Genomic DNA, 14,018 nt, shown 5'->3' on the forward strand with positions numbered 1-14,018 from the left:
ATCAATGCGCCTAACGAACGAATCAAATCCTCAACTGCTAAACAATTCTTGTCGCATACCGTTTACATTTATTGAACAAACCAAAAGTGGTGAAATAAAGAAAATTTATAAATAAAGAAAATTCGCATATAGACCTTTGAAGGTGCTGATCCCTAAAACTACAAACACATTATAAGAAAGATTATAAGGGAACACTTAAAGGTGGAAATATTGATAGGGATACAGATCGTAAGTCCTTCAATGATACACTTCCTTGTTTGTACATGGATCCATATGCAGGACAAGGATTGGAAATTTGTTACCCCTAACTTTGAATGATAAGATCTTCCTCGAAAGTCCAGGGTTCATCAGGGTAGCTATTGTGGTGGAAACCCCGCCGTGGAGAACCCTTAAAAAAGCAATGCCAAGGCGAGGATGAGAGCGAACTCACCTCATGCACTTGTGCGCATGCCTCTGCCTCTCTCTCCGTGCGGATTTGCAGTGGGGGTTGGGTTGCCAAGGGGGTGGTGGTGGCGATTGGGGTCGCTGTGCGGGGTATGAAGTGGGGTGGACCGGGCCATATGATAATGATATGCAGACAGGCACACATACGCGCACAGTCCACAGTCCAATTGGTGGTTGGTGGAAGCAGGTCGTGGAAAATAAGGGTAGGCCTTTGTGGCTTCAAGTTGGAATCGGAAAAGTGAGCTGGAAACAAAAGCGCCAGAAGCCAGTGAGACTTGGACGCATGCGGAGGCGGTCGTCGGTGGGAGTTGTAACTTCAGCCAGATAAGAGGAGCTGCTTTTTGTAGGTGGAGGAGCAGCAAGTAGGAAAAAAATGTGTGTACCTCGATTAAAACAGTGAAAAAAGCCACTTTTCGTAACTTAGAAAATTGCGTGAAATTGTTGTAAATCAAGACCACAAAGCCACCGGAAGTGCTCCAGCCAAATCCGAGACTCTCAGGAAGCAGCAGCAGCAGCAGCAGCAGCAGCAGTCCTCCGCCCTCCCCAAGAAAAAAGAGAGAAAAAGACACCACCCCTATTTATGATTATCGTCCTGCTGCTGCTGTTCCAATCGCTGTGCCTCTACTGCCAACGTCTGGTGCTCTACGTCCACGACCGATGCTTTCCAAAGAACGTGCGCCTGCTGCAGGAGGTGGCCGAAACGGTGGGCGATCGTAAGGCACCACAGCGCCTGGCGGAGCAGCAGTTGGAGCAACAGAAGCGCAGCCAGAAGCGGCGCATCCTCGAACCAATTCTTCCGCTCGTTGGTGGCCTCAATTCCGAGGCCTGTCGCTTTTGTGCCCACAGTCCGCAGGGCTACTGTCGTCACCACTTCCATCTGCAGGAGCTGCAGCTGCACAAGCAGAGGGGCTCCCGTGGTGAGCAGGATTTCCGCCAGATACGCCGAATCAAGCGGGAGCTAAAGCGTAGTCTTGGCCAGCAACAGCAGCAACTGCTGCCGGCGAGGAGCTACCGTCCAGTCCGCCTAAGTTCCAGCTGGAGCAGCAGCTCCCTAAGCAGTGGTTACGCTTCACTGACTAGCGTTGGATCCCAGCTGGAGCTGGAGGAGGCGGCATTGGATCAGGAGATTATAGAGGACATACCACTGGAGGAGGAAGTGGAGCAGCAGGTCCCGCCGCAGGAGGAAACTCCACAGCGCCTAGTAACCACGTACTTGTAGATAAACGCTTCTGACTCTAGCATCTACTTGGAGTTCATCTGGAACTAGAGACCACTACAAAGAGATGCGGCTCACTTTAAGGATGTATTGAGAAAAAGGTATAACATAGTTAACCACTAGATGAACCAAAGAACGCCACCCTTGAAGCCGCTCCTTAAACAATTCCGACAACTTGAGAGCACCCTGGAGAAGCACATCCACCCCAGCAAGCCAACCCCATTGACAAGCTAACCCCCCCATACGGTTTGAAGGGTTCCCTTTGTCAAATTGATTCAAATTGAGAAGCGAAAAATTTTTAGTCGCAACACAATGTCTGATGTGGAAGTGGATCCACAGCAGGCTCACCCCCATCCAATGGTGGCGATTGCTCCGAGGAGACGTCGTCCAGGCGGCCGACGAGGAGGAGGAGGAGTCGGAGGAGTAGGAGGAGGTTTTCAGACCGGTACAATGGATGCAGCTACGTCCTCGTCGCCGCCACCCCGTTTCTGTCCGCTGGCCGAGGGCGTCGAGGACAACTGGACGTGGAGCAAGCGGCATCGCTCCAAGGAAGTGGTTCTCAGAGGACCCAACTCGCGGACCGTGCACTTCCATCCCAACTGGAGCAAGGGCACTGCCGGTGTCCAGGGCAAAAGATCCCTGAACAACGGACGGTATTACTGGGAACTCCATGTCTCGCAGCGGGTCTTTGGCACCTCGATAATGTTCGGTATCGGTACCAAGTCCGCCCGGCTCCATGCCAACGCCTTCCGGAACATGCTGGGCGAGAACGAGCACGGCTGGGGATTGTCCCACAAGGGCGTGCTCTGGCACAAGGGCGTGGCTCTGCTGTACACGAAGCGCTTTCGCGAGAATCAGCCCACCCAGATCGGAGTGCTCTTCGACGGCATCGAGGGCACACTCACCTTCTACAAGGACGGCAAGTGCCTGGGCGTCGCCTTCCGTGGATTGGATCAGGTGAGTTGGTTGAATTATGCCACACTGCAAGGATCAGGTTCAAGAACTTCACCTAATTCCCTTCAGATCGATGAGCCGTTGTACCCCATTGTATGCTCTACTGCCGCCAAAACGGAGATGACCCTAAAATGCACCAGGAGGGAGTTCGTCAACCTGCAAGATCGCTGCCGGGCGGTAATCATGCGGCGGGTGCGGAGCGCATCGCAACTGGAGAAGCTGAAGCTACCGCTGCCCATTGCCGACTATCTGAGAGAGGTGATCGATGAGAAGGAGCCACTGCGTCAGGTAGACAACTACGATATACTGTGCGATTTGTAGAGCGCGAATCATCCGGTCACCGTAAGCTAAGTTTATAGAGTACGTCCTCGCCTCGCCCCCAGGTGAATCAGCTGGAGATGTGCATTATGAATTACGATTTGTATGAGGCCCGTGAATGAATTAAGTGCCATCACATATTGGAGTGTGCACACGTCTCCCAGAAGATGCAGTGGCGCCTCTGGGACGTTTGGTGCATTTCCCGTAGTAGTTTTAGAGCGTGCTAAGGTTAAGCATCTGCAATTATCAAGTGTGGATAATCCGACATTTTGATTTGACTTCATTTGTAGCAAAAATGTGGGGAAATAGGCCAATTCGGTGCAATATTTGTGATATAAGAAATGAGAGTACGAGTATATGGAAACGTATTTCTGGGCTTCAAGAGCTTGGTAGAATACCGCAAAATAAGCTAGAGCTAAGAATATTTTTCGGTACAGACGAGTGTGAAATCTAGTCAAAAAGAACACGCTGCTAAACTAATTTTGTAAATTTGCGAACAGCAATTAATGCTTAAGTACTGTAATGTAACAAAATGGAAATGTGTCTAGTCATAAATTGCAAATATAGCAAGTGTAATTTAGTAAAAATTATTTATGTTTAATGGTTTAAGTAGATTTTTGTTTCTGTTTATATAAATTACTACACATAATGTAATTGGTACATGACAAAACAGACAAATATTATGAAAATGAAATTCGTAAGGAGCGCTCAAAACAATTTGGCGATATTAATTTGCAATTGTCACTTGAATTTACATAAATAAACATACATTTACTAACTATTTAAACGAAATACAATACTAAGCACAGGTTCACTATAGCATGATGTGGCTTTGAATGGCATCTACAGCTCGTCGGAGAGATGGTTTATGTTTTGTAAGTGGTCCCCGTAGTCGGTGGCCTCGCTGCCCACAAAGGTATCGTAGTTATTGAGTATTTCCAAGTAGGACAGCCGATCGTCGTGATCCTCATCGGTGGAGACAAAGAGGTGGTCCACTTCGTCATTGGCAATTGCCGTATTACTTGGCACAATCCAGGATAAGACCTCATCGCCCGTCAACACGCCATCGCCATTGGAGTCGTGATCCTTGTCGAACCGCTCCTTCTCCGTGATCAGCCACTCCTTGTCGTGGTGTGAGGCCCCGTCGCCGACAAACTCCTGGAAGTTGATCTTGCCGTCGTGATCCGCATCCTTGTCCTGCATCGTGTGCTCCAGCAGTATTGGCAACATTTGTGGATGTTCCTCGGGATTTTGAAAGTAAACGAACTCCTCCAGCGTCAGAACTCCATCCTTGTTCGTGTCGGCCGCATTGAACATCTCCTTGTCCTGCTTGATCATCTTCTGCTCATCCTCGTAGCTTTCATAGTCGATGGTCTCTTTCTTAAAGTCCTCATCCTCCATGGCGTATGTGTCCTGGAGATACTCCTTCCACGTTATTCGCTCATCCGCATCCTGATCTATCTCTTCGAATCTATCAGCGGCTTCTTCCTCGGATAGTTTTCTGCAAGTTTTATTATTTATGTTAGCAAAAGCATTAACTAGTCTATGGGTTTTTAGTTTTGGCAAGCACAAAGCATTAGATAGCTACTTGTATTATTGGCTTGGCTAACATTGATGCAGTATTAATCAACAGACAACACTCACTTAAAGGACCTTAATATCCAGGCTTTCAACTCATGCCGGTCAATAAATTCGTCCTTATTCAGATCCATCATTTTGATCAATATCAACAGGCGTCGCTTCGATTCCTCTGGCGTAAGTGAATCAAATTCCTGAGCCTCTTTTGTGTTGCCTTATAGGGTTAAAGAGTAATAATAGCACATACGTTAGCGTGAAAATTGAATGGAACATAAAACAGCAGCAATGCCATTGACGTGTTTCTTTCAAAAAACAATTTTAATGGTTTTAAGATAATGGTTTACTGCGGGTAAAACTATATAAGGCTATATACTTGAATAATAAATCTTACAGCATTTTCAAATTTTATAAACAAATTTTAATTTACAAGATAAGAGCAGCAAAAAATCTAAAATGGCGACCTTCAAAATATATTTTCAAGCATAAATGCGAATGTGTATGACTGATCCATATTCATTCTCTTGATGTTTGAATGATTCTTTCCATGTGCAGAGCCACAGAAATAAACCTCATACAAGTAAACAAACATATCGCCAAAGTATACACCGAAAAAAATATAGTTACCATTCATAATTAAAAGAAATAAATTATGGTCAATACTTATAATTTGTGTATAACAATACCTGTCTGTCTAAAAAACTACAAAATGTGATTATTTTAATTTTTCCCACTGTAAGGAGTCTTCACTGTGTTCAACGTGATTCTTTCAGACTGAATATGATCTGCTTGCTGTGCTAACTAGCGCTGACTCACCGATGATGGCCTCGTGATCGAACTCCACGTTGTGCTCCCCATCCTCGCCGTGGTGGTGGGCATCCCTAGGGGCGTAGATGCCGTCCTTGACCCGCTCCTTGCTGAGATGCTTCTCGTGCTTGTGGCTGTTGGCCACCGCCCCATGGGCGGGCATGGGACCCACGGCGGCCAGCATGGCGATGGCACAAAGGGTCAGCGGCAGGAGCGGCAGATTCCTAGGCATTTTAATTGATTATGCCAAGCGACGTGTTCTTTGGTCTTTGTATTCTCTTTTTTTTTGGCAGCTTCCCGAGTTCTTGAGTGGATGTGGTGATGAGGGTCCGGCGGAATGGGGAGACCAGATGGACGCACACGTAATGCCCAGCAGCGCAATGAACTCAGTTCACCTTTTGCCCGCTTCTGAAATATGCAAATGTCAGTACGAAATCGACAACCAAAAAAAAAACTATTTTTTGAATTTAAATAATCACCAACAGCTGTTGCCTTCGCTTGCCACGCCAATATTTCGTTGACCACAATTTTTTATCTAACCGCACCGCCGTTCAGTCACACGTGCATATTATAGGCATTGAATTTAATTTAATAATCTATACTTATTAATACATTTTCACATACAAATTCGTTTATTTATTTCCGCACACCAAAGAAACGAAAAAGCAAACAGTGTGACCGCCGGCGAGAAATAAATGTTTATCCATCGATTTTTAGGTATGGCATCTATGCAGCCCTGGGTTTTTCCACAACCTATCAACACTGACCACCCTGCTGTTAACTTTACAGTAGTGTTTGCTACGCGCCACCCCTGGCTTACATTACGAGGAATTAACGAAAATAAATTTCACAAATTGGCAAGAAAGGCGTTGCGAATTGTCAAACTAAAGCCTTGTTAAATTAGCAGGTGAGCTTCTTAAGAGGAAAAGAACAACCATGTGCTGTACAGGTCAAAAGCAACACGAAGAAAAGCTAAAAAAACATCTTGAAAAGTGGGCGAACGCCGATGATTAAATTCAAATGACATCATTTTGCGACAGCTGTGTGGCATAAAAATCATTTGGAGCCGCGCGTTTATTTACTTCGAAATTTGATCATAATTCACGTTCATTTTGTGTGCCCCAAACACGCAAAGGACACTTCAGCCCACTTGGGTGTGTGCGTGTGCATTTCCAGGACCCCATTTGCTTATGTCGGTATGTGTGCGCGCTCGCGTATGCATGTGTATTTGTGTAGGAGTCGTTGACAGGCTCGGTTGGACTTTTATTTTCATTTTATTATTATTTTCGTTGGGCGCCGAGCGACAGAAATACTTACTCATTAGTCGACCGGTCAGGTCAGTAATTATAGTGCCTGACTAAAGCTTCACATGCAACTGGTCGCGGGGTGCGATCCGCAGCGAGTGCGAGCGAGAACTCGCATCGCACAGGGGTGTCGTCAGTCGAAATTCCAAGGGGGATTGCATTGCCGTACTGCTTTGAATCATTGATCCAATGGGCTTCTTTTTTAATTTTAATAATTATTTGTGTAAGGTATTTTTTTGCTTTCCTTTCCTTTGCTTTTTAATTTATTTCAAATATTTTATGTAAATAAGTATTTTATGTTAGATTTCTAATAGTTTCTTCGAAAAAATTGTCTAGTAAGCTCCGATATAAAAAAATGATTGGTTGTGGAAAAACCCCTGAACTATATCCCCATTTACATATGTCCCGCCTTCGCCTCTGGGTGGCTCATATCGCATATCGGCCGAGTGATTATCCTGGCCAGAATGCGTCACTTTGTCATTTGGGTATCTGCCACCTTACACCGCAGGCTAATCCAATAAAAAGCTGCTAACCATTTCAGAGAGCCGCGCTGTGCGACGCCCAAAAGCCAAATAAAAATACAAAACCAAACCAAACAAAATAGCCACCAACAACTAGAGCTAGCGCTGGGAAAACCTCTTGGTCGACAGCGTGAAACCCGATTTCGGTTTCAGTCGAGAGTCAGCCTTCAGCAGTGCCACAGCGAGCTTTAGCTGCCCCCCAGTTGCGTTTAGGCGTTCATATCTCATTTGGTTTTCACTACTCACTGCTCACTACTCACGTTTCACGGTTTTCGTTGACACGCCCGCGCTAATTAATCCGCAGATATATCCAGCAGTAATCGGGCCAAATGCCGTACATAATCATACGGGGGAACCTAGCCTCCTACAGCCACAAATATCCATGGAGGGTGCTCGTCTCCGGGTTGAAAGGTAAAGCGTGAACCGCGTAGATACAGTATCTCATTTTGGTTTCGTTTCGCTTTTATTTGTCGCCTGTTTACCATTGCGACACACAATTCATTTCGAGAGCTTGGCAAACAGATACGAACACACAGATATACTTTAATATACCTCCACGCATACGATAGCGCACATCACGTTATATTTCTGAACGCTAGTTTCGGTTTCTCCACTTTGCACCACAAAAAAAAAACATTTTGAACTTTTTGAATGGTTAGACTGCAAATTAACCAGCCATTAGCTGTTGATTATTATATTTATAAATATTAATTTCAAATTATTTTTTCAATATCTTGCATGCAAAGTGCATGTTTATTTCAAGCCATAATTGTAGACAAGCAAATATCGTTCTTTTTATGTATTTTAAAACTTTATCAATTTGTATTTCAAAATCACACAAACTTGCTATTTATAATACTACTAATATACACGCAAGTTTAATAATTCATTTATTTTAATATACAAATTTTACTTGTGTATTATCTTCTGTACTTAAGCTAACTGAAACAATAATTTGAAAAAAAGTACTGCTAGCTATATTTAGTGCTTGGTTATCCAATAACCATCGAAGAATACATTAGCACTGTGCCGCAGTTACTTTCCTCATAAAATCAACAGCTGCCCCTTAATTGCACTCCATTTGCCCCTGGAAATCCGCTTGCCCGCACCATTCCACTTTTTCCGACCGCCACTGTGCGAAGTTTGGTGCCCGCAGTTCACAGACGAGGTCTTCAGTTCGTCAGTTTGGGTTTGTTTTTCGCTGCGTGCAGTTCGACTGGCAGAGCGGGCCTGTTGTTGTTTTATATACAGATATTTATATATACACCCGTACGTAGAGCACATATATCCACTCGATTCCGGTGCATATTTCTGGAAGTAGTATCTGTGCATCGCAGAAGTCAATGCACTGGGCTTGTTTTCTAGGGACAAAGAACACACGAAATACTCCCATTTTACGTTTATTATGAAACAGCAGTAAACAATTTTTGCCTTTTCGCTTAATTAGCACACTCACATTGAAAGACAATTGCCCTCGGCTGACGTCACCTACCGACACAGCCGCGTTTATCTTTTGTTTGCCCTGTTTAAGCATTATCGAAAAGGAAAGCGATTTTCCAAGAAATAGCACCCGTGATAACCATTGCCCATTCTTCCAGCTGACGACATCGAGCAGTTGAACAAGTTCTCCTGCGGCGGCTACAGCGACGAGTCCACCATCGTCTACCTAGTGCACCCTTGTCGGATTCTATCGGCGCTAGAAGTGAGTACATATCATATACATAGAATCTCTTTTAAAAGCTTATAAAGTTGCTATCTCCTTAGAACCACAAAATGACTTTAGATTAAAGTCTTTGATCTAATGAGACAGCAGTTATTTTTATTAACTTTAGCAGTTCCCCATCGTAGCGTTCAGTTGTCCAGTGACTCATCGATTTCTGCATTTTGCCTTTCAGATCCTGGGATTTCGCGTAGTGGCCAGCTCATCGACTGCCGTGAAGCAGGACTACAACGAGTACATGTGGACGATGCGCAAGGAGTTCGACGAACCAGAACCCTTGGAAGCCGAGTCCGTAGTGCGAGAGAATCTATCGAATATTGGCCGCGAGGCAGCCAGTTTAGGCAACTATCACAAGGTGGATTCGCCTGAATAGAGAGATCCAGTCCCAAACATATAACAGCAATCAACCAAGAACTACTACTCTAGTTGTATAATTTAGTGTGTGTGAATTGTGTGCGTGTTTCGGTGTGAAAAAAAACTATAGTAACCTAGGGAATTCTGTTCCAAAACATACTCTGAGCGAAGAAGGCGACCAAGTGAGTCCCCGAAGACAAACGAACTATGAGTGAGGGCGCAGCCGGGCTGAAGGAACCTCAGAATCTCAACTGCGAAGTAGCTTCGACAGTCGTGTCCGCGGCATCGGCTGCATCCTTGAACGCCGCCACCGCCGCCGTACCGGCCAATGTGGTGACCATACCGGTGCCCATTCTGCAGTCGGAGGGCAACTTCGCCTACGTGACCGTGAAGGGTTCGCTGCACGACTACACTTGCACCATTTTTGGCCTGAATCAGGCGGAAGTTCAAGCCCTGTCGAAGCGCTTCGAGGCCGGAGTTAAGGCGTGCGTCAATGGTATTATGGTGGCAGTGCCACCTATGGTTATGCTAAACACTTTGGCCCAGCTTAGCTACAAGGTTGTCTGCAGTTGCGGCGAAGCCGAGATTTGTTGGACCATGCAGCGTGAGGTCTAATTCGTTGAATGAGATCACACTGTCACATCGTCAAACATCAGGCAACTGGAAACGAAAGCAAACGGAAAGGAAAGGAACTCGGCATTGTAGAGAAAATCTCGAAATAATCAGCAGGCTAAGATGGATCCACATAGTGCGGACAACTGTAAGTGCCACAAGCAGACGCAGCCGGCACAGCAGACGTTAAGCGACATGGACTTCGATCGAGGCATCTGGAATGCAGGTAAGAAACTTATTCTCTTATGAGTACTCTCGTCTCGTCTTTAACCAACTTATTCCTTTGCCATAGCTATCTATAACGAAGTGGAGCGTGTTAGGGAGTTTATCAAGAAGGGTCAGTCGATGGCTCGGGATGACTGCGACTACACCGCTCTGCACTATGCGGCCCGCAATGGGAACGAGCCCATCTGCAAGCTGCTCCTCGTCGAGGGCAAGGCAGACGTGAATGCTGTGACCAAGGCAGGAGCCACCGCGCTTCATCGTGCAGCCATGATGGGTAACAACAATTTCAAATCCCAATTATATACATACTAAGAACATATTCGTGTTAGGCCACTTGGAGATTGTGAAGGTACTGTTCGAGCACAAGGCTAATCTTCTGCTGCAGGACGAGTGCGGACAGACTGCTTTGCATCGAGCAGCGATGCGAGGCCACCTGGAGGTGTGTCGCTTTCTGCTGGCGAAGGAGCCGACTCTTAAACTGGTCAAGGATAAAAAGGACAAAATTGCATTTGAGTACATCATGGAGAACGCCAATGATGACTTTAAGCTCCTGCTAAAGCCCTAAAAGGGCTTGTCATTCCCCAATCGTTCAACATTTTTGTATTCTTTATGATCTAAATATCTTTGTTTATTGAGTCTGTTAACACGTTTTCTATAAAATTGCACCCGATATCGTTGTAAAATCCTACTTAAAAATTGCATACGTCCTTCTTTGTTTGCATTGTGTGCGAGATCGATTGTATATGGAAAAGTAATCTTAACGTTTGCGTAGTCAAATAACCTAGTGGATACATCGTTTAAATCATCTATATAGACTATATACATGCCTAGTAAACATAAAATGTGCAAGTAATTTAGACGAAGAACAAAAACTCTGTGCCCAACGGGATGTGCACACAGAACTCGATTTGAAAAACTCGAGATTTGCGTGGATATTCTGTTCAAAATTTGTAATACATCGTAAGAAAATTAATATCACATTGGAGTCGTGTATCGAAGTTGTTAATCAATCTGGTGTTGAAAACTTAAGGAAAATATTACACAACCTTCCTACACACTCGTCGCCAATTTACAAAAACTATACGCTACTTATCATATGGCAAACATATAAAACCTATATAATCCGAATAAATTCCTAAAGCGCAATCAATCCCAAGACTCTGTGCATCTTATAACAGGTATCTCGACCGGCTCCATTCCCCTTACCGCCGGAAGTTCGGCAAAGTCGCTGAGATAGCGTTTCAAAGTGGCGGGTATGGCAAACTCATCCACGATCCTGCCCAGCGACGACCTCTCCTGGGTGGGGCGATACTTGTCCTGCACCTCCGACCGCGTTCGCAGAGATCTCAGGAGACTCCGACGAATCTCCAGGCGAGCGAGTGACTGCAAGGAGCGTGGCTGGGTGCCAAACAAACACATTTCCCGCTCGAATTCCTGTCGTGCCGGTGGCCAGTCCTTGGGCAGGGGTCGATGCTTGTGCGGAAACTGGAAGCCAGCGTTGCCTATGGTCAATTACAAGTTCAAATTGCATGTTACTTTATAAAAACTATTACCAAAGTAAGGATTTTAGGCCAAACTTACATAGCAACCTTGCGAAGGCCAATCTGGTTGGCGTGCAATTGGATCTGAGCTCATTCACCACATGCTCCCGGCAAATCTGCGCCAGATTGCAGCCCTCGTGGATAAGGAATTCGGCGACCTCCAGGCGGTGCAGGTTGATGGCCCTGGACAGCGGAGTTTGACAGTAAAGCAGGCCACAAACGATAGTCGGAGCACAGGAGCCATAGAAATCCTTACGAGCGCTGGGTAATTTGGCAAGCAATACACGCAGGATGCGGCTAAACTCCTTAACCCAAACATTCTGCTGCACGGCAAACAAAATCAAGCCCTCATCGTGCACATCCGAGTAGAGTCCGAGCTTGCGATGTTCCTCAGCCACGCTCAGCAGATACTCCAGCATTTCGTGACGCCCCAGATGGATGGCCAGCATGATGGGGGTGTAGTTATCAGCATCCCGTACGGATAAACTCTCGCCGTACTGCAGCAGAAGTTCCACCAGTTCCCTATCGTTAGACTCCACGGCGAGATGCAGTAGGTGTTGGGAGGCCAGGCGACGTGCACCGCGCTCCAGTAGCAACTTGGCCATCTGGCCGTGACGACCCCTTACCGCGTACTGCAGGGCCGTGTGATTCTGCTTATCCTGGAGATTGATGCGAGCACCACGCTTCACCAACTCTTGAGCCACATCTAACAAGCTGCAGGCGATGGCCGTCATTAAAGGCGTCTCGCCATCGTCATCCGTATCATTGATGTTGATGTTCGTTTGGAGCAGCAGCCGGGCCGATTCCGCGGACTTGCTCTCGATGGCCACATGAAGAGCGGTCTTGCCGTCACCCAGGGTCTTGGCATTCACCAAGGCACCGTGCTTGATCAGTAACTTGGTGACACCAGCGAAACCGGCACCCACATGGAGCGGTGCGTATCCCTCGCTATTGACCACATTGATGGGTGCATTGTGCTCCAACAGGATGCGCACGCACTCCTCGTGGCCCCAACAGGCGGCGTAGTGCAGGGGTGTGGCCAACTCGGCATCATAGAGATGAGGATCCTGCTCCCGACAGGAGACACAGCACTGGGATGATATGAACTCTCCGGTGGTTTCGAAGGTTTTTGCATAATACTGATACAACTGACTGTCCTCTTCGCCGCTTCCTGCTCCATTCTCCGAACAATTCTCGAACTCGTCCACCCACTCCAGTTTCTCCATTCCTTCGGGCGTTCGCTCGATCTCGAGGCTATCCGTGTTAGCTGCAATTCAAAATCAATATAAAATAGTTTAAAAAAGCAGCTTTCGAAAATCGAATTGCTTAGACAATTCAGAACAAATTTCATTGAGTTTGAAACAATTTTCGTTACATGCCACATAGAACTCGCACTGTGTACTGCCATTGGAGCAGACGGAACCCATTGTCGACCATTGTTATCAGCCGAGCAACTGGCCAACCGATAACCGGTTTCTTGGCCTTCACTTACTTTTCTCTGTGCTTGCATTATGTTGGATAGCCCCGAAAAGTGGTTGGTTCAGGTCAATTTGGGTCACGAGAAAATATGCTCAGTATTCAACTGAATAGTATTAAAATTGTAATACATTTTTTTGCATTATTTATAGTAAATATATAATAAATATATTTTAAATATATTTTTTAAATATATTTATTTTGAAGCAAACATTATAAGCAAAGGTATCATAAAATGCACAAGAGACGTTCACTGCACTGCAAATAACATTTTCTGGATACATTGTTTTTTTTTAATGTTTTTCTTATTAAATCATATCATTCTCATTAAATCATTTAACTTCTTAAACAAACATTATTTATCACAATGTACTCTATATGAATGCATTTAAATGCTTTTCTTTTTTACGGAAGTGATTCGTTAGGTTGTTTTTATTTCGTAGCCAGCGAAAAACTCACACTGATGAAAGACATCCAGCTCGGGCTCCTCGCAGGACTGCAGCAGAAGCTCCAGCAGCTCGGCGTCGCCCAGGATGGCCGCTGTGCCCACGGCAGTGCGACCGCAAGTGGGAGATACATAGGAGGCCTGGGCCCCTTGCATGATGCATCCCAGTGCCTGCTCGAAATCTCCGCTCTGAACGGCGGTCAGCAGGCGTTCGTTGAGGTCGTAGGACAGCATTTTGCCATCGGGTTAGTAAGTTGTTAAGGCTGATTGAAGCTGGTTAGCAAAACGCGAAGCAAAATGAACAAACCAAATGATAAGCAGCTGCTTGTGGTGTGTGAAAAGTGCGTCGATGTCGTCAGTGGCTGCAACACTCCCTCGGAAGGTCTCATCGAGAATTGAAAGCAAACAACCGCCGTGCGCAGAAGCAGTACCATTTACACTGCGGGTGGTGGGTTTCTTTTTTTGGTTTTTGGGGGCGGAAATGGCAATGCTTTTGAGCACATAGA

General features: G+C 45.8%; 7 protein-coding genes across 11 annotated transcripts; 5 read left to right on the forward strand and 2 right to left on the reverse strand.

Annotated features, from left to right (window-relative positions):
• Positions 1-630: 630 nt before the first annotated feature.
• On the forward strand, positions 631-1,678 carry LOC120453395. Its single transcript, XM_039638087.2, has 2 exons — positions 631-806; positions 869-1,678. The coding sequence occupies exon 2, from the start codon at positions 1,025-1,027 to the stop codon at positions 1,661-1,663; it is 639 nt and encodes a 212-aa protein (XP_039494021.1). The 5' UTR covers positions 631-806; positions 869-1,024; the 3' UTR covers positions 1,664-1,678.
• Positions 1,679-1,851: 173 nt separating this feature from the next.
• LOC120453385 (SPRY domain-containing SOCS box protein 3) lies at positions 1,852-3,466 on the forward strand. Of its 2 annotated transcripts, XR_005616535.1 has the most exons (4): positions 1,852-2,617; positions 2,684-2,902; positions 2,998-3,160; positions 3,223-3,466. XR_005616535.1 is itself a non-coding variant. In XM_039638072.1 (3 exons), exons 1-3 carry the CDS (start codon positions 1,973-1,975, stop codon positions 3,052-3,054), a joined length of 921 nt encoding a protein of 306 aa, XP_039494006.1. In that variant the 5' UTR covers positions 1,852-1,972; the 3' UTR covers positions 3,055-3,466. The 2 variants fall into 2 exon arrangements, 1 of the variants encoding a protein (XP_039494006.1); XM_039638072.1 differs by having other exon boundaries at positions 2,998-3,466.
• A 159-nt stretch (positions 3,467-3,625) lies between these two features.
• LOC120453345 (reticulocalbin-2) lies at positions 3,626-5,971 on the reverse strand. Of its 3 annotated transcripts, none has more exons than XM_039638026.1 (4): positions 5,798-5,971; positions 5,324-5,722; positions 4,577-4,724; positions 3,626-4,433 (listed from the first exon to the last, which is right to left on the reverse strand). In XM_039638026.1, exons 2-4 carry the CDS (start codon positions 5,544-5,546, stop codon positions 3,776-3,778), a joined length of 1,029 nt encoding a protein of 342 aa, XP_039493960.1. In that variant the 5' UTR covers positions 5,547-5,722; positions 5,798-5,971; the 3' UTR covers positions 3,626-3,775. The 3 variants fall into 3 exon arrangements, with proteins under 3 accessions (XP_039493960.1, XP_039493968.1, XP_039493952.1); XM_039638034.1 differs by having other exon boundaries at positions 5,324-5,719; positions 5,794-5,971; XM_039638018.1 differs by having other exon boundaries at positions 5,794-5,971.
• A 100-nt stretch (positions 5,972-6,071) lies between these two features.
• LOC120453428 lies at positions 6,072-9,232 on the forward strand. 2 transcript variants are annotated; one of them, XM_039638136.2, is made up of 4 exons: positions 6,122-6,221; positions 7,444-7,550; positions 8,738-8,841; positions 9,035-9,232. In XM_039638136.2, the coding sequence occupies exons 2-4, from the start codon at positions 7,469-7,471 to the stop codon at positions 9,230-9,232; spliced, it is 384 nt and encodes a 127-aa protein (XP_039494070.1). In that variant the 5' UTR covers positions 6,122-6,221; positions 7,444-7,468. The 2 variants fall into 2 exon arrangements, 1 of the variants encoding a protein (XP_039494070.1); XR_005616536.1 differs by lacking the exon at positions 7,444-7,550 and having other exon boundaries at positions 6,072-6,221; positions 9,035-9,065.
• Positions 9,233-9,418: 186 nt separating this feature from the next.
• On the forward strand, positions 9,419-9,828 carry LOC120453421. The gene has a single exon (XM_039638125.2). It carries the CDS (start codon positions 9,421-9,423, stop codon positions 9,826-9,828), a length of 408 nt encoding a protein of 135 aa, XP_039494059.1. The 5' UTR covers positions 9,419-9,420.
• Positions 9,829-9,911: 83 nt separating this feature from the next.
• LOC120453405 (ankyrin repeat domain-containing protein 39) lies at positions 9,912-11,200 on the forward strand. Its single transcript, XM_039638100.1, has 3 exons — positions 9,912-10,051; positions 10,118-10,324; positions 10,380-11,200. The coding sequence occupies exons 1-3, from the start codon at positions 9,949-9,951 to the stop codon at positions 10,613-10,615; spliced, it is 546 nt and encodes a 181-aa protein (XP_039494034.1). The 5' UTR covers positions 9,912-9,948; the 3' UTR covers positions 10,616-11,200.
• LOC120453330 (receptor-interacting serine/threonine-protein kinase 4) lies at positions 11,196-13,925 on the reverse strand. Its single transcript, XM_039637993.2, has 3 exons — positions 13,527-13,925; positions 11,632-12,858; positions 11,196-11,552 (listed from the first exon to the last, which is right to left on the reverse strand). Exons 1-3 carry the CDS (start codon positions 13,744-13,746, stop codon positions 11,197-11,199), a joined length of 1,803 nt encoding a protein of 600 aa, XP_039493927.1. The 5' UTR covers positions 13,747-13,925; the 3' UTR covers position 11,196.
• Between the last annotated feature and the right edge of the window lie 93 nt (positions 13,926-14,018).

The sequence above is a fragment of the Drosophila santomea genome, chromosome 2L (genome assembly GCF_016746245.2).
Source record: "Drosophila santomea strain STO CAGO 1482 chromosome 2L, Prin_Dsan_1.1, whole genome shotgun sequence".
NCBI classification, from domain to species: domain Eukaryota; kingdom Metazoa; phylum Arthropoda; class Insecta; order Diptera; family Drosophilidae; genus Drosophila; species Drosophila santomea.